General features: G+C 42.3%; 1 protein-coding gene across 1 annotated transcript in view; it reads right to left on the reverse strand.

Annotated features, from left to right (window-relative positions):
• bmpr2b (bone morphogenetic protein receptor, type II b (serine/threonine kinase)) overlaps positions 1-18,472 on the reverse strand; it is a 70,962-nt gene that overhangs the window by 6,452 nt on the left and 46,038 nt on the right. Inside the window, exons 4-12 of the mRNA XM_017692218.2 lie at positions 12,071-12,181; positions 11,898-11,989; positions 9,485-9,715; positions 7,094-7,208; positions 4,581-4,741; positions 3,876-4,023; positions 3,498-3,634; positions 2,999-3,171; positions 1,413-2,713 (exon numbers count right to left, since the gene is read on the reverse strand). Of these exons, the coding sequence (XP_017547707.1) occupies positions 1,413-2,713; positions 2,999-3,171; positions 3,498-3,634; positions 3,876-4,023; positions 4,581-4,741; positions 7,094-7,208; positions 9,485-9,715; positions 11,898-11,989; positions 12,071-12,181 (2,469 nt within the window). The remainder of the gene's footprint in view (positions 1-1,412; positions 2,714-2,998; positions 3,172-3,497; positions 3,635-3,875; positions 4,024-4,580; positions 4,742-7,093; positions 7,209-9,484; positions 9,716-11,897; positions 11,990-12,070; positions 12,182-18,472) is intronic.

Consider the following 18,472-nt stretch of genomic DNA (forward strand, 5'->3'; position numbering starts at 1 on the left):
GGAATAGTTTTTGAGCCAGGCATGGTTAATTTTTTTTTGTCCCGTACATGGGACAGTAGGGTTCATTTCCAGCACAGAGATGCCTTCAATAAGATTCTCTGGGACTGCGTGTATGAGCTAAATACACAATCTGTTCTGTCATTGCAGCTCTTAAAGATGTGTTTATCAGGGAAACCCATAACATAATAAAAAAAATACAGTTCATTAAGTAGTCCTAGATTGCACATGGTTATCCCAAGTTCATACCGTTCTGATCTTTGGCACAAGGCTGGGAGCACCATTATAACTAATGCTATCCAATGTAACGTGCCATTTTATCATTTTCCTGTGTTGTTTTCGTTCCTTAGCCAAAGTCAGCCCATCAAGGCACTCCCATCTCCTTACATGCATCATCCCTTATCACTGTCTCCAACTGAGGCAGAACGTTCTGTGGATGCTTATCAGCTGAGAGGAATTTCCTTCCCTCTCCACAACCCAAATGCTCAAAGCAATCAAGGGAAAGACCAGCAGCCCAGCCTGTATTTCTAATTTCATGAAGTACTAGTGTTAATTGGCTGGAGAAAGCAGGACACGCAATGCACAAGCGCACAGTCTGCCATCCATTTGGAGAGGTTTTTGTTTGTGGGGATGCTGACATGCATTCTAGGCTCTCCGCCCTGCTCCAGAGGATTGGAATAGCCAGGGTGCGTCTGAGCCTGTCTCCACACAGATAAAGGTCCAAGCGTGACTCAGCCATAGGGGAACGCTCAGAGACCATTATCAGCCAAGAAGAATGCACAAATGCACCAGGGTGAGAGACAGAGAGGCGAGAAGAGGGGAGAAAGAAAGTGAGAGTGTGAGAACAGAGGATAAAAGCAGGGGGAAAAGATACAGAGGGAAGAGAAAGTGAGAGAAATGGAGATAAGCGTGAGGCATGCTGCCATGTTTCTAAAAGATTTGGCTTGGGGTTTGAGCATTCTAAGACCAATATTTTTAAGCATATACTATTTTAAATAATAAATTTGTTTATCATTTTCAAACTGGATTTATATCTCTAGCTGCGGTGGAAAGATACGCTATTTTAGTGACTTCAAACAACATAAAATTAGGAATCTGATTCAATATGAAAATCCGTTAAAAAAAAAAAAAAAGAAAAAATCATTTACACACACACAGGCCACACAATCTACAATGAAGATTTGGGAATCTATACTGAACTTTTAGATGTTAAAATTCACAGAAATAAGTACAGATTTGTGATTACAACAGTTTTAGTATTTTATTAGGCCTATTTTAGGATGATGGAGACATATACTTCTAAATATTCAAACCACTTGTACATTCTGAAATTACATGCAAAGCAGCAGAGGTTGAGAATAAAGTAGGGATTGACAGACAATATGACAACTGAAAGACATATGTGAAGAACTTACCGGACAGAGAGGAGTCCTGCGAAGTGGATGACAGGTCCAGTGAGTTGGGTCGCTCAGGTCTCCTGGGCTTGGGCTGTCTCAAAGGAACTTCTTCCTTTATCTGTGGCACTGAGGGCTGCGCTGGTGGCTCTGTGGGTGGAACAGCAGCAGCAGGACGAGTAGGCGCAACAGGAGCAGAAGGGCGAATGTTACTGTTGTTGTTGTTGGAGTTTGTGCGGCCCGTGTGGTCGCGAGCAGCAGGTTGCTCTCTTCTCAGAAGCGGCTCATGCTCGTCAGGGCTAGAGTTGATGTTGATGTTAAGGCGGCTGTCTTCTCCACTAAGCTGGCTCTGGAGAAGTGGCGCCCCTCCCTCCCCCTGCGGCCCAGCTGGGTTTGTGGTCCCAAATGCGCCAGAAGAGCTGTTAACGTAGCCGTTAACTACCACAACTCCCACTCCACTCCGCACCGCAGAGCCGTTGTTGGTAAGAGTGACCAGATGAGGCTCCACAGCTGCTACTGTGTTCATCTTGGCCACGCCGGTCTCTACCTGCTTCAGATTAGACTTGTGCTTACCGAACTTAAGTCGAGAGGAGGAGGAATCTTTGCTGGGGTTTTTCGTGTTAAGAGGCAGACTAGTGGGGCGCTTAGGGAGGTTCTGCTGCTTAGGAAGTGGGAACATGGCTGGCGGGGCATCACCCATTACACTGCTGCCTGCTCCGAACTCTGCCTGTGTCCCACCTCCAGCCCCTCCAGTCACCTCTGCTGCCAGCTTTATGAAGGGGTAGAGCAGGCTGGAGCTGCCTGAACTGAGTGGGTCAGGAGCGCTGAACTGTTTCTGTGAATGCTCCATCAGATTCTCATCAGAACTCTCCTTCAAGTTCTTATCCACCTCCTTAGGGTCCAGTTTTGTGGTCTCTAGGTCTTCCTCAGTCAGCTGCAGGCACACAGGAACACTGCCCCCAGCACCAGTCTCCTCAGAGTGGCCCAGTTCAGAGATAGTGGTCATGACTGTGCTGGGGGTGAGGCCTGCGGTGGTGGTGGTTGTGGAGAGACTGGCTCCACTGGTCTCTGGGCTTGGGAGCCTGGCCTGGGCTTGAGCTTGTTGTCTTTCATAGTTTATTGAGTTCCTGTTCTTCTCTCCAGCGCCCCCTGTGCCTGTGCTGATGCCACTCACACCCATGCCGCTCACTGAGGATGTGCCTGAGGTGGACACATCTCCAGGAAGGTTCTTCACCATGCCCTCGTGATCCTCAATATAAGACGAGGAAGAGTAGTCAGGATAAGGCCCCATCTTTGGAACCCTGCGACTGTGGGTAAGATTCCTACAATGGCACAAAAAAAGAAAGTCAGTTAAAACAAAAGAGAACAAAAGTAATGTACAATACATCCAACATATTCAGATTACGACATGTATTCACTGATATTCATAGCTATATACATGTATCATTTAGATTAACTACAGGATAGCAATAAGCTAAAAAGTACAGATACAGTGCCTTAATATCACGTCAGCTTTCACACTGTGAAATACCCTTAGCATGCAGCGTTCTTAGACACCTGTCTCATGAACTGTGCAGCTTGAATAGGCTAAACCAGGGTAAGCAGACCTCTCATTCTGAAGTGCTGTGCTCATAGGGTTGACTGTAGGGCTGACAGATTTGTTCCTGTCCCAGATAAGGAGCAGTTCTGCCATGCGCTCCTCTGCACACTGAGCTGTCAGACGAGCCTCTGCATCCTGATCCCAACAGTCCTCCATCGTCTCCTTCAAAGAACGAACCGCCTAAGACAACCAGAGACAGAGTAGGACAGTTAAAAAATTTTTTTAATAAAATGATAATCCAACTGCACCTCCCATACCATAAAATGTATGCAAACCCATGCATACAGAAAAACCATGCACATTTAAAAGAACAGCAATGCAATTGCTAGAGGGCTCATACCTCAGCCACAAAAGCTTTTGAATGTTCAGTTGTAAGCATTCTTAACTTTGCCGCTGAAAGGAATCAATTAGTAATCAATTCACATGCTGAAATGCTGCAAACACCTGCAACACAGCAGGGCGCCAGAAATTAGGTTGCCCATCCCTGTTACAGGAGCACCTCTTACCAAGCTGTTCTCCTTCCAGGCCTCCGGGAACTTTGGTCTCTGTTTTTCTCGGGACACCAGCACCTGCATATCCTCGAAGGATGGGTGGTTCCCTGCCTCTGCTTGGAAAGCCATCTGGTACTCTGGTGCGGTCTCCCCTGCAAACAAGCACAATCGGTTACAACGCTGTACACGAATACAAACAGTTCACTAAAAAGGCTGCCTTGTCTCCCTAATTGGTGGAACAAACTAATACACCAAATGCATGAGTATACCATGAAGCTGAGTATATGAGACAGTAGGTTTGAGCTAGCTTCACTGCAGCGTCCTGCACTATTTTAAACCCAGAAATACTGTCATAGTCCTTACTCACTAATGAAGGTAAGGAACAGTCCTCACCTGGGAAGAGGTCTGTACAGCGCATGAAGGTTTCCCAGTAGATCAGGCCGATGGCGTACATATCCACTTGCTTTAGGGCAGACTCACAGTCCCTTAGGTTCACTGCCCCCTCCAGTACCTCTGGGGCCATGTAGCGAATTGTCCCCACCTGGACAGAACAGGAGCACAAACCAAGTGTTAGGCACCAGACTAGGCACACACAAACCATGTGTGAAGGGCCAGATTATGTGCCCTAGGTCAACAGACACAAAACCACACCTCAATGAGCTTGAACTGTAAAAGCAACTAAAGACAACAAACATGAATAAGATTAGTAAAAACAGATGAGTAGGGATGGCCTGAAGTTACTGTTATTGCTAAGTCCAGCTAGCTTAACCACAGTCGATACACTAGCATTTCAGATATTACAAGTAGTTGTTGGGCTGTTTTCATTTTCCACTTCACATAGTTCCACACTACAGGCATTTAAACCTTTGTTAAAATCTGAAAACAAGAAGTACTGTTAAGTTGTGGCTAATAAAATTGAAAAAAGATTTAATTTGATCAGGTTCAACACAATACAGATCCATTAAAATGTGTGTTGTTTGGCTCCAGGCATCCCTAGTTTTCAAATAAAAAAAAAAAATCACTATGAATGGATGTATGAAAGTGTGTGGCCTGCTTGTGAACAATGAACTGCATCTGTAAGTTTTTAAATCAGTATACCTCACTAATGGCAGCATTCTCCTCCTCTCCGGGGCGGACAAGGCGGTTTCCTGTCAGTTTCATAGACAGGCCGAAATCACTGATGACACAGGTGCCGTCATTCTTGACCAGGACATTTCTGCTGTTTAAGTCCCGGTGTGACACTGCAGGTTTGTATGAATCTGAGAAAGGGAGGACAGAGAACTTTTATTAGTGTGATGTTATAAGATACAGAATCAAATGCTTTTGTACCAGCTTCTGTATGTGCAAAGGAGTTGATGCAATAAGGAGAAGAAATACATTTCATAGATTGCTTTCAAGGAAAAGATATCACTACAGTTGCAAGAAAGGCTTGTGAGCTTGTGCACTTTGTAACATTCATATTTATAAGTCTACACTCAACAAGAGTGCTCTGCTCTGCCTGTTTCTATTTTGCTTAAGACCTTTTGGTTCTGCCACAACTGATGTTATTGGAGTACCTTCAGTAAACCATCTACTTAAACGAAGCAAAATAGTTTTGTGTAGGACAATAGGCGAAACCACCTTAATTACTGCACAGGACTGATTAGAAGATATAAAGAAAGTTTGCTTGATGGTATTTGCAATAAAAGGAATTTCATTAGTTAATTAACATAATAAATAATATATACTCAATCAAATATTTTCCATCAACGACCTTTATTGTTTAAAGCCCTTATTTAATAAAGTTACGACACTGTAAAATACTGGTAACGTATATAATACTATTTTATTATTTTATTATTGCTAAGGTATTTTAGTAAGCTTTCATACAGAAATCTGTATCATTTGAAAATGTTTACTATATCTTTCTTATAGCTGGGAGACCATAAAGTGAGACTGTAGCTCTACCCAGAAAACCGAATAAGCTGTTTTTATACCCGAGAGGAGGAAAGGTTTTATTGAACAAAACAAGACGGCTGAAAATTGTGTGAAACACTATTATCTGCCAGTAGCTCTACACAGAATGGCTGGCAGGCATTTTCCCAAATTAGGTTTGCTCTACATAACACTGCAATGTACCAAAACAAAGTGTTTAAGTGCCAGGAGAGGCACACTACAGAGACAGCCACCAGGTGGCAGTACAGCAGCCCAGTAACAAGAGTGTAGTGGTTACGGGATAAATGCCATCCCTGCCACTCCTCCCCCACCAGCTCTCAGCTCTGTGTGTCTGGCTCTGAACTTCAGGCTCTAATGAAGCCGAGACAGAGGGAGACAGAGAGAGGGAGACAGAGAGGGCCAGGCAGAGGCCTGATCCTGCCGCAGCTCTCTGGCACTGTGCCACAGCCAGAGAAACAAGAGGAGCGCACACAAACACACAAATTAGACCTATCTTATCTGCACTGCTCCTGCTGCCGGCTCTTTAAAGATCGGGCGACTGAAGGAGCACAGCTATGACAAATTAACATTAGCGGCTGTGTTGGAAGAAAAAAAAACAAGAAAACAGATGTTACACTTGCAGACACACTACTATTCTTTTACTGCCTTTCTTTCTCTCTTTCTCGCTCACATCAAGTGAGCAAATACCTGGTAAGCAGTAGGCTTTACATCGGCTGCCTGAATAAAATTTTCACTACTGGCTAAACATCTTGTTTCCTGAGTTCCTCTGCATACGTGAGTTACGCTACTCTGTGCTACTACTGGGACCCGACAGCAACAAGCCACTGTTCAGTCTAACACAACCATGCAGCATGAAAAATGAATCAGCGTCTGATTCATATTTCAGAAAACGTGCTGTCTGACCCAGATGTGCACATCAGAGTGAGCCCTGGAGGTGGCTGGGGAGGTTTGCCGCTGCACCACCACAAACAGTCTGCCCAGCGACGGCCAGCCCATGGGTGGATTCACGCCGCTTTTTTTATCCTGTGCGATTAGGAGAGAATAGCAGCTGGGCCACAGACACAGCCTTACAGCTGGGTGGACTTATACGCCATACCCTTTGCAAATGAGACCAGGTTAGATACTACTTATAAGACCTTAAGTTTGCTGCACTTATGGCCAATGGAATTCAGTATTTGTCAACTGAATCAGTATTTGTCCATCTGTAGTACATGATTGATTGCTACAGACAGTAATTTCCCTGAAGCACCTGCCCACTGGCTTTTGTTTCGAATGTGTTTCAAGTAATGGGTTTTCTGTTCAGGAAAATCTATCAATGTTTGTAGCAATGTTCTCTTTAACTGCAGCGAGATTAGGTTGACAAATGCTTCAGACATAAGCTTTTCTGAGCACATCTTCGATATTGTCAGTACTTCTCAAAAGCTGATCAGCTGCATGTGAAAAATTAAATACTGAGATACATGAGTATTGAATATGAGTATTGTGAAAACATCCACATAATTTTGCTGTATTGTCCATCCCTTTAATACACACATAATGCAGTCTTTCCAAATTAAATGTCAGTGTCCGCTTTGCCTGGCTGAAAAGTGCGAGTATATGGGCTGAAAGTGTTTTTTTTTTCTCTCAATGTGTGTTTGTGTGTATATGTCTGTACAGCACACGAAGGTGACCCTCACCTCCTCTAAGGAGCTCCGTGTGCAGGTAGGCCAGTCCTCTGGTGACTGAGTGGGCGAGACGGCAGCAGCTGACCCAGTCCAGTGCATGCAGACTGAGGTACCGACACAGAGAGCCCTGGACACATATGAATTATAGTTATGCTGAGACAGAACGCCCCATTCACCAACATTGTAACCTGCAGTGCTAAAATACAACTGCATCTCAAAGGACTGTTACCTTCACATCAACAATCTTAAGAAGAACCATGGAGCACCATTTGTTGTAGAGATATTTCTTTTGAGAGCTCTTACCTTAAGGGCTTAATCCAATTATGAGCACACTAGAATTATTAGTGTAGTCATACTGTGAAGCTTCTCACACTACTGCATAACACATAATACTGTACATACTGCTGGGTTAATCACCCCTGGGAAGCTAACAATCTTTTAAATTGATGGTAGTTTAGAGCAATCATGTAAAGGAATTTCACTTCAGTGATAATTTATGACCTATATGATGAAAATGGTGTTGCAACATGTAAAACGTGGTCCTTTTCTTATTGCTATTACTGCTGTACAAAACCTCAGTTTACTCATGCTGAAAGAATTTGTAAAAGAAACAAGGTCAGCTCTATCATTATTGTGATAACAGTCATTTCTGGCATATCCCTGATACTGTTTTTCACTATCATCAAAAAGACCATCACATTTATACAGCACTCTAAATATCGTGAAAAACACATTTCCACACTTGCCATAAAAGAGGCATGGGGGCTGAGCCATGTATCTGTCATACATTTTAATACAGACATTGAGCACTCACAGATTCTAATCTTATGACATAAATATGTTGCAGTGTTAAAGAAAAAACAACAAAAAAACAAACACAAATACAACAGTCTAAGTTCATGAGATAAGATCACAAAGATAATAACATCACAATGAGATATTAATTCATATAGACACAGACCAGCCCAACTTGGAGGAGGGTAAATTGGAGGATCTGACTAAAGTACGTAATTAACAGACATAAATTGGTCATTATTAGTTATGTACGCATAACAAAAGGCCCGAAACCATAGTAAACACTGCTGTTAATGACATAATGATAAATAGGTGAGAGACAAGAAAAATCAACACATGAAGAGATCAGAAATCATTTTAGAATTTAAAGCTTGATGCCATGAATCAAAAATAAATTGTGATGTGATGTAGATGTCTCTACCCTAAAATATATAAAATATCTATATATATATTTGCATGATTGTAAATGGAAACCTCAGGCTCCAAGGCAGTAAAGTGTTATTAACCTGAATATGTACCAAAAAAGTTTGAATCCCAGCCCTGCCACAACCTCACTGTTGCCATAGTGACTGGCATGAAAGTTACCCCAGCAGCCGATTCTGAACTAGCAGAAAGGTATTTCACGTAGAGAACACAAAACCTGAGCCCATTAGGGAGTCTTTACATCCATCTCAGTCAGCCTAAGGGTAGTTGTTATTTTGTCTAAGAGGAAATGCAAACATTTGCCTTTAGGTCACCCCCTCCCCCTGCTAAGTCCCCAAGCTTAGAGCAGCTAATGTATTTCCATCCAGGGTAAATAATTAGCAGTGGAGTGGAACAAGAACAAACGAGACAGTGTGTGAGCAGAGTAATGTCTGTCTGTTTAGCGACACAACAGAAGAGGCGTTCATTCCTCCAAGTCACATACACATGCTAGACAGGTGTGCCTGTTGTGACATGTTACACAGGCATGTGAAAGAATGTGGTGCCTTATATCTGTCGAGCCACAGACATTTCTTGTTGTCTGTGTGCAGGTATCAAACTACATTATTCTAACACTAACCTGTATACACACACATACACACACACAGAGAGAGAGAGAGAGAGAGAGAGAGAGAGAGAGAGAAAGAAATGATGAGTGATAACGCGAGTTGGGTAGACTAAAAAAAAAAAGGACATGGATAAAAATTCATGCCTTTCATTAACTCACTAAAACAAAGAGAAAGAGAGGCAGTAGTGTGAGAGAGGAAGAAAGAAAAAAGAGAGACAGAAAGCAAGAGATGGAGAGAGAGAGACAATAAGCTGACATTCAACACACCCTTCTCATAGTGGCTGCATCTGAATCATCGATAAAAATATCTACCCAGATAGTTCTGTAACCGGCAAGACATTTGACTCCTCACTCTTTGACTAAAATAGTACAAGAGGCCGATAAAAAGGAAAGCAGAGAGATAAGGGCAGTTGAAGGTAAGCAAGGGAATTCTACACTGGTCTACAGAGTCCAGCAAGAACATAGCAAGTATCTGCAATAATGGGATGCAGGTGCCCCTGAGCACTGACATGAGACCAGTCCCCTCTAGATAAAACCAGTATTAGAGTAAATGAAGCCACTGCTGGATCAGTACTCACATGTGGGTAGTACTCCATCACCAACAGGTACTCCATCCGCCCGTCTGTGGTCAGCCGCTCATCTCCCACGATAAAGTGTGCTATGTTGTCGTGCTCCAGCAGGGGGATTCGATAAATTGCACGTTCGTTAATAAAGTTCTGCCTGTTTGCATAACTGAAGACTTTTACGGCCACTGGACGTTCATCCAGTGAGCCCTTGTACACGGAACCATACCGTCCGCGGCCAATCAGCTGCAAGGAAAGGAAAGAAAGAGGAAGTCAGATCTCGCTAGCGTTACATTACAATCACAGCGCCTTGTGAACGTTTTCAAGCCCCTTGAAAAAGTTAGCAATACTTTTCTGGATTACAACCCCAATTCCAGTGAAGTTGGGACGTTGTGTAAAATATAAATAAAAACAGAATATGATGATTTGCAAATACTTTTCAACCTATATTCAATTGAATATACTACAAAGACAAGATATTTAATGTTCAAATGGATAAACTTTGTTTTTTGCAAATATTCACTCATTTTGAATTTGATGCCTGCAACATGTTCCAAAGAAGTTGGGACAGGGGCATGTTTACCACTGTGTTACATCACCTTTCCTTTTAACAACACTCAATAAGGGCTTGGGAACTGAGGACATTAATTGTTGAAGCTTTGTAGGTGGAATTGTTTCCCATTCTTGGTTGATGTACAACTTCAGTTGCTCAACAGTCCGGGGTCTCCGTTGCCGTTTTTTGCACTTCATAATGTCTCCCATTGAAGACGTGTGGGACAGGTCTGGACTGCAGGCAGGCCAGTCTAGTACCCGCACTCTTTTACTACGAAGCCATGCTGTTGTAACACGTGCAGAATGTGGCTTGGCATTGTCTTGCTGAAATAAGCAGAGACGTCCCTGAAATAGACGTTGCTTGGATGGCAGCATATGTTGCTCCAAAACCTGTATGTACCTTTCAGCATTAATGGTGCCTTCACAGATGTGCAAGTTACCCATGCCATGGGCACTAACACACCCCCACACCATCAGAGATGCTGGCTTTTGAACTTTGTGCTGATAACAATCCGGACAGTCCTTTTCCTCTTTGGCCCGGAGGACACGACGTCCATGATTTCCAAAAACAATTTGAAATGTGGACTCGTCAGACCACAGGACACTTTTCCACTTTGCGTCAGTCCATCTCAGATGAGCTTGGGCCCAGAGAAGCCGGCGGTGTTTCTGGGTGGTGTTGATATATGGCTTTCGCTTTGCATGGCAGAGTTTTAACTTGCACTTGTAGATGGAGTGGCGAACTGTGTTCACTGACAATGGTTTTCTGAAGTGTTACTGAGCCCATGTGGTAATATCCGTTACAGAATGATGTCGGTTTTTAATGCAGTGCTGCCTGAGGGATTGAAGGTCACGGGCATTCAGTGTTGGTTTTCTGCCTTGCTGCTTACTTGCAGAGATTTCTCCAGATTCTCTGAATCTTTTGATGATATTATGGACTGTAGATGATGGAATCCCTAAATTCTTTGCAATTGCACGTTGAGAAACGTTGTTCTTAAACTGTTGGACTATTTGCTCAAGCAGTTGTTCACAAAGTTGTGAACCTCGCCCCATCCTTGCTTGTGAACGACTGAGCCTTTCAGGGATGCACCCTTTATACCCAATCATGACACTCACCTGTTTCCAATTAACCTGTTCACCTGTGGAATGTTCCAAACAGGTGTTTTTTTGAGCATTCCTCAACTTTCCCAGTCTTTTGTTGCCCCTGTCCCAACTTCTTTGGAACGTGTTGCAGGCATCAAATTCAAAATGAGTGAATATTTGCAAAAAACAAAAGTATATCTGTTTGAACATTAATATTTTGTCTTTGTAGTGTTTTCAATTGAATATAAGTTGAAAAGGATTTGCAAATCATCGTATTCTGTTTTTATTTGTTTTACACAACGTCCCAACTTCATTGGAATTGGGGTTGTACAAAATCATACTTTTTATTTTTAATAAGCAGCATTTATATGCTCTTGACAAATTCCTTTTCAAACCCAAATAAGCTATTTGTCTGCAAATTTTATTTTTAATCCAGAAACCCAATATTTCTCAAATATCTACAAATGAAATAAACATTTACAGAATTTAGAAACTGAAACTACATCGAGTACAGTACCCAGTGGTCAAATCTAAACATCTGGCAACAATCACTGTTTATCAATTATCAATTGTTATGTTTAGCAATTATGTATATATATATATTGACACAGTTGCTTTATCACTATCAAGGAGGTTGAGTACTTCTGAAAAACATTGGATAATGTATTAATTCAGATATACCACAGTAAAAGCCTCTGAAAACAAGAGAGGAGTTTTTGCTGCATAGGCTTTGGCACAGTGAAAAGTATGTGGAAAGCTAAGAGGAGATCAGCCATTAAAGTGGAGAAAAACTCACCTCCAACAGTTTCAGGCTATCCAGATCGAGGGAGGGCTCAGATGCTGCCGCCTCCATCATGTCCATATTGTGCAGGCCCTGCTTACGGTCTCCTGCAGTAACACACAAAAAGGTCAGATCACCATTTCAATAGTATTAGGGTCAACTTCCATCTAGCTGCTAATGTATCTCACCTGTCAGCATGCGGTAGCCGAAAAAGAGCGCCACAATGAGAACGGCTACTATGGAGACAGACGCCAGGGCGATGAAGATGGCCTCCTCGCGGTACAGAGGCCGAGGGTCCACTGAAAGAACAGGAAAAGGGCAAGACAGAAAGAGGTCAGCATGTTTGTTCTCATGTTTCTGTAGCCCTTTATAAGAACTGGGGATACAATGGTTAATAATAATGTCCACAGCTGATGTCTTTGACTTTTAGTTGCGTATGCCCATGCTGTCTAATTTCTGACATGCACAAATCTCAGCATGGCTCAAAAATGAAACATCCCAGTAGATGTTTTTTCGTTCCTCTGTGCCTTCAGTGCCACCACAGTTTAAAGCACTCATCTCTTTCTTTAGTCTCTGTTGGCTTACTGATAGTAAAATGAATGAACAAATAAAAGACAAAATTGAAGACACTCTTGCTACATAGCGGACATTTGAATCATGGATTATTTAAAAAAAAAAAAAAAAAAAAAATCATCACACCATCTTCCAAAATGGCACATTACAAGCAGTATGATCATATCAGTCCAGTGCTATCATCACTTCATTGGCTGCCTGTTAAATTCCATATTGATTATAAAATTCTTTTACTGACATATAAAGCCCTACATGGGCTCACTCGTGAGTACCTGCAAACCTTATTTCCTATTACGAGCCATCACGACCACTCAGATCCCAGAGTGCTGGCTTATTAATAGTTCCTAGAATTCATAAGGCTACACCTGGGGGAAGAGCTTTTTCTTATAAAGCCCCCAAACTCTGGAATGATCTTCCAGAAAAGGTTCGGAACTCCGACACAGTCTCAGTCTTTAAAACTAGGCTGAAAACTCACTTGTTCAGTTTAGCTTTTGGTAGCTAATGTTCCCCCTTGATAAAGGCAGCAGATCCAGGGGTCCATGGACACAGGAAATTATAGTAAACTGAGACGCTGGTGCTGTCGTCCCGCTGCTCACACGCGGCCACTCAGGTTTGTGGACAGTGGAACGGAAGGATGCCAAATTGTTTGAGTGCTCTCGTCTGTGTATCCTTCTGGTTCTCTCCTTTTAGTTAAGCTGATCTGCCGGAGTCATTAGCCACACTCTGGGAATGTTCACATTCCCTGTTTTACATATAAACAAAAAGTATAATACTAATTCCATGTCCCTGCCTTTTTTCCAAGTATATGACCGCCCACATGTCCGGCCGGACACTGAAGGACGAGGTCGAGCCCTCTTGCTACCCACTTCAGACCAAATGCCCACGCCCCAGCTACCGCCACCTACCTTGGACTAGCTACCCACCATACATTGAAGTTTTCATAGACTCATAGCTATTACTACTAATACTACTGCTATAATATTAATAGTATAATCATTTTTAGGTAGTTTGACCAGAAGATGATAGGTTCCCCCTTGTGAGCCTTGGTTCCTCCCAAGGTTGCTTCCTCAGCTCTGAGGGAGTTTTTCCTTGCCACCGTTGCCCCTGACTTACAACATCAGTTGTAAAAAACGCTACAAATGCATTTGATTTAATTTGATTTGATTTGATGTCAATGGAATGTGATGAGATTACAAAGAAACAGACTTGGCTGAACTGAAAAGAAGCTGGGAACTTAACAAATCTGCTAGGATGAAGAATACAGATGCAGGAGGAACAATCTATGCTCTATGCCCATGATGTCTATGATATGATCTCTATGTCCTATGTCCTATGTCCATGTAGATGCCTGCTTATCCAACACTTCTGAAGTTCATGCAGACAATGAAAAAAGGTTCAAAACCATACAAAAATGTATTCCACCTTACAACTAGTTACCTCTCCGCATTTAGCCCAGCAACCTACTGAGCATTTTAGGCCACAACAAGTAGCAGAAAAGAACTTTGGTGAATGCGAATTTTAGCTTAATCCACCAGCTTTTGACAGCTTCAACTACTTTTGTCAGATTGAATCCAGAGAACACCGTTCTCAATACTGAGGGGGGCTTTATAACCCTCTAGCTGACGCTTGGCATTGGGTAAGTTCACCTATGGCTCATGTGCCGCTGCTTAAGAGCATCCCATTCTATTGGCAATGCTCTTCTAAGGAAATTATATAAACTGCAACTGAACGCCTGTATCAACAATGAATGCACCCTAAAGCTGGTTTGCTAATCAAAACCACAACTTACTGGCAGTCTGGCACACTGTATTCAGGGTTCAAGCCTCAAGCCAGAAAAAGTGCACATTGTGGTCCTAAACACTGATTTACAGAACATAACGTAGAAAATCTTTAATCTCACCATGGAAGAGATTCCCACCAATAATCACAATTTAAACCGGAGTCACAATACTAGTCAAAAAAAACCAAAACAATCGCAATTAGATATTTTCCCCAAATTGTTCAGCCCTAGTATTTGGATTCTTTTGGACGCAGTGTATATTTGTCTGAGGTCAAAGTACCACACTTAAGCACACAACTACAGAATACTCCCTTTTCATCTCTCATTCAAAATAAAAAAAAGGCTTTTTCTGTCTGGATTGTATCATAATACATGTATAGATTTCAATTTTCCCATTAAAGATCAATAAATGAGTAATTTCAAGCGCTGCATAAAGAATGCATACCAGCGTCCAGGAACCGATACTGAAGACGCAACTGAGCATTTTAAGGCTAACTATCTCCACTCTCTCTCTCACACACAAACAGTATACAGATTAACACGTTTTTTTGCAAATTTGTTATATACACACATATGCCACTATCATATATAGCCATCTATCTTTTATGTGTAGTTTCTCTTTCACACACACACACACACACACACACACACACACACACACACACACACACACACACACACTGTTTACATGTCCTGGAGTCAGCAGTGTTTGGCCTGGAGGCTAAATGTCTGCCTGCCCTTCCCTGTCTCCCGCCTATATGTTCACTCCCCTTCCACTTCCTGCACTTCTCCCTTCATCACTCCATCCATTATGTGCTCTCTCCTCTCTTCCTCTTCTCTGCTTACTTAATCTCACTCCATCAGTGCTTCCCACCCCTCTCATCTCATGTGCCTCTTTCGATCACTGCTCAGGATCCCTGCTCTATTTCTCCTCCTCGCACTCCTCTGCACTGCTGCCTTTTACACAATGTAATCATTCAGATCAGAACTACATATCAACAATTTAACTGAATTAATTTAACTATAACAAACACTGCAATCTAAACAATTTGAAAAAAATTTTAGTTTAGTTTTAGTCACTACACTTACTAGCTACAAAGTAACTTCAAGAGGGAATCATACATGCTATATCATAAATGCCTTATTATGTTGAAATTATCTTTATTATTCAGATTGATATGAGTATTTTGGTACCAGCAGTTTCAACTCACTTCCTAGGACAGAGCTGCTGCTTTCTAAGTGTTTAAGACATTTGTCTATCTCATGCCCATATCCCCTGAGAGCCAGTGGCAAAATTATAGTCTGTAGCCCTGGGTTATTCTGGAGACAGCCTTCAGGTCAGAAATCAACAGCCCAAAAGCTTGCCTGCTGTGATGTTAACTGTCCCTATAGAGGGTTAGCAGCATCTATGAGGTAACAGTTACCGGATACATGCAAACATGGCAAAAACACAAACATCTAAACACTCAGCAAACAACTAGTATTAGCTGTAGCCTATGCAGTTGCAGCCAGCTAGCAGATCACTATGGGAGAGAAAACAAAAGGGTAATACTCGCAGTCTTTTGTCAACCCATGGAGGACGGCCATGCTGAAGCTCCGACTGAAGTTTCACTGTTCAGTCACCGGGAGGCACATGAGATGAATAGTGCTGCTCACCTGCTCTTACAGAGCAAAAATTCAAAAAGAAGATGCGACATGGACAGAGGCTGATACAGTCAGACGTCAAGTCGCTAAATGTCTTTAACAATGTTGGTATAATATCTCGACCTGCCTGCATTTGCAAGACGATTATCCAGAGTGCTTGCACTGCCCTGGCGGTCTAAAATGTGGGAACAGTACCTGACACCACACCCCTCATGGACATGGGTAATGTAATTTGTAATGTTTTATCTTTAAAACTCATATCACAATAATGACAATAACATGATATGCAGTCATAATTCAGATAAATAATGTTAATCCAGCATCTTAACTTACTGCTAAGAACACACTAGTGTGAAATTCAGGGTCGATGTAACAAACCAATATTTTACTGTCCATATCTCACATTGCTGATACTATAGATCGTTTTCCCTAAGACAAAGTCTTCCTCTGAGACCTGTAAAGTGAGCCAACCATCTTTTTAAAACAGCAACCAATGCAATGTCATTGGACAGCTCAACATACAGAGGAAAGCACCAACCACCAGTTCTGTTACATCAGCTAACAGATGCATTCGCTGGCTAGCATTGTCATGGGTGATTGGAGGCAGGGGCAGTATCCTACCCACCCAGAAAGACCAATTGTGGCCTAATTCATGTACTACACTAAAATATTGATCAAATTCTAATGCTAAACCGTATATATATTGTAGATGGATTGCTGATCGCGTACCATCAGCGATCTACCTATGCTGACATGATATGATTCTACATCCATATCCTATTCTTTCTTTTCTGTCTAATATGCTTTCCTCCGTTCTGCAGTCTGTGGCAACGGAGGGGCAGCAGCAGTCTTGGTCGCCCTGGGTTACCATCACTCCTCTCCGATATAGCACACACTCCCACTCAGCCTGCACAGTAACCACAGGTGTGCCCCACAGCCTGACTGCAATGCTGTCAATCATGTTCCTCTATTGCTCTGTCCAAAAAGAAACCGCTTCAGGTTTGAATGTAAAGTGTTTAAGTGAACTGCCTCACCAAAACCTCTTGAAGCCCATCCCCTAAGGGGCAGGTATCTAAGAGAGCCCCAAACAGACAAATATGTCCCAGCATCTGCTCTTGAAAAATATTCAGAAAAACATTTAGGCATCATATGCTTCTTTTAAAGGGCCCATAACACACAAAAAAATCCTCTCCCCCCCATACATAGAAAATGTCACAAAATCCAAAGTATTCATAGCCACCTATTTAGCCTACAGCAAGTTATAGAAGTTGTAAGAAGTGCTTCAGGCTTTTTGAATGTGGTGTAATATAGGATCAGCCAAATCAGAAAACAGATAATTTACATGTGTGCGCTATGGTCCTACAGGTCACTCCCTTAACAAGTGACATTAGTGCAGTGTTGCCATTACTGAATAAAAACACATTTTGGCACTAGGTAAGTTGCTCAGGAATTGGAAAATGGAACATCTTATCTGAGAAAGTCTGGGTGGGGAGGGGGGCTGTTCCTGGCACAGACAGCATAAAATTTCAAACAGGGATTATTCACTTGGCTGCTCCAGCCCTTTTATCCAGCCAACAGTGCTGCATTACCCTCAAAACTCAAAAGTGATACTACCTGCGTGTGGCTCCCCAACGATGAACAAAACAAAATCCCACTCAGTGGGAATTCCTTGGCCTACATTCTGCTTCTTTTGAGTCAGATGCAGTGGGGGTGGAGTAGAAAAATCGTTAGCTACTGTAGTCTCTCAAAAGGCACAAAAACATGTCTGTATAACAGCTTAACCACAGCTGATCTTAAGCATGCTCTGTCCTTTTGTCATAACACACATGTATAAAGCTCTCTCTGGATAGTATTTAAAACATATGGAAAGAAACACTCACTTACATTCTCAAACTGATCTGGTAAAGCTGTTTCTTCAATCAAATTCACTCTTCTAGTTATTAGTCACAAGCTGCCCCTCTCTCTCTCTCCCTCTCTCCCTCCCTCTCTCTCTCTCTCTCTCCATCTGTGTATGTGAAGGTAAGGGCTAAGAGAGTGTTACTTATGAATAAATTAACGTGTTGCAAGTTTGTCCTTTTTCCTTTGGAGCCAGGCTAGCAGCACAATCACGTAATAAAGTCATAACACCACAAACACCCTGACAGTCTTTGACCCAGATTACAGTGCCATCTCATTCTCCTTCTCACTCTTCACATGCAAACACTCACTTAGATACACACTCACTGGCCACTTTCCTAGATAAAGCTACTTGTACCTACACTCACTGTCCATTTAATCAGCTTTTTTTTTAACATTTGCAACAGTTGATATCTGTAGCTTTACAATTACACACTGTAGTCCATTACTGTTTACACAATGTTAGCCAGCTCTTTATCTTGTTCATCAACCTGCAGGACCACCACTGAGCAGGCATTACTTTGGTGATAGATCATTCTCAGCACTGCAGTTACAGCAGGTTCTAAACACTGTGTACAATTACTCTCCACTCCATTAAAACACATGTATATTGTTGGTCCACTGTGTAGATATAAAGTCAAAGACAACAGGTCATCTTGCTGTACAGTTTGTTAGGTTTGTTTCGCACATACTTCTC

This window comes from Pygocentrus nattereri, chromosome 6 (genome assembly GCF_015220715.1).
Source record: "Pygocentrus nattereri isolate fPygNat1 chromosome 6, fPygNat1.pri, whole genome shotgun sequence".
NCBI lineage: Eukaryota > Metazoa > Chordata > Actinopteri > Characiformes > Serrasalmidae > Pygocentrus > Pygocentrus nattereri.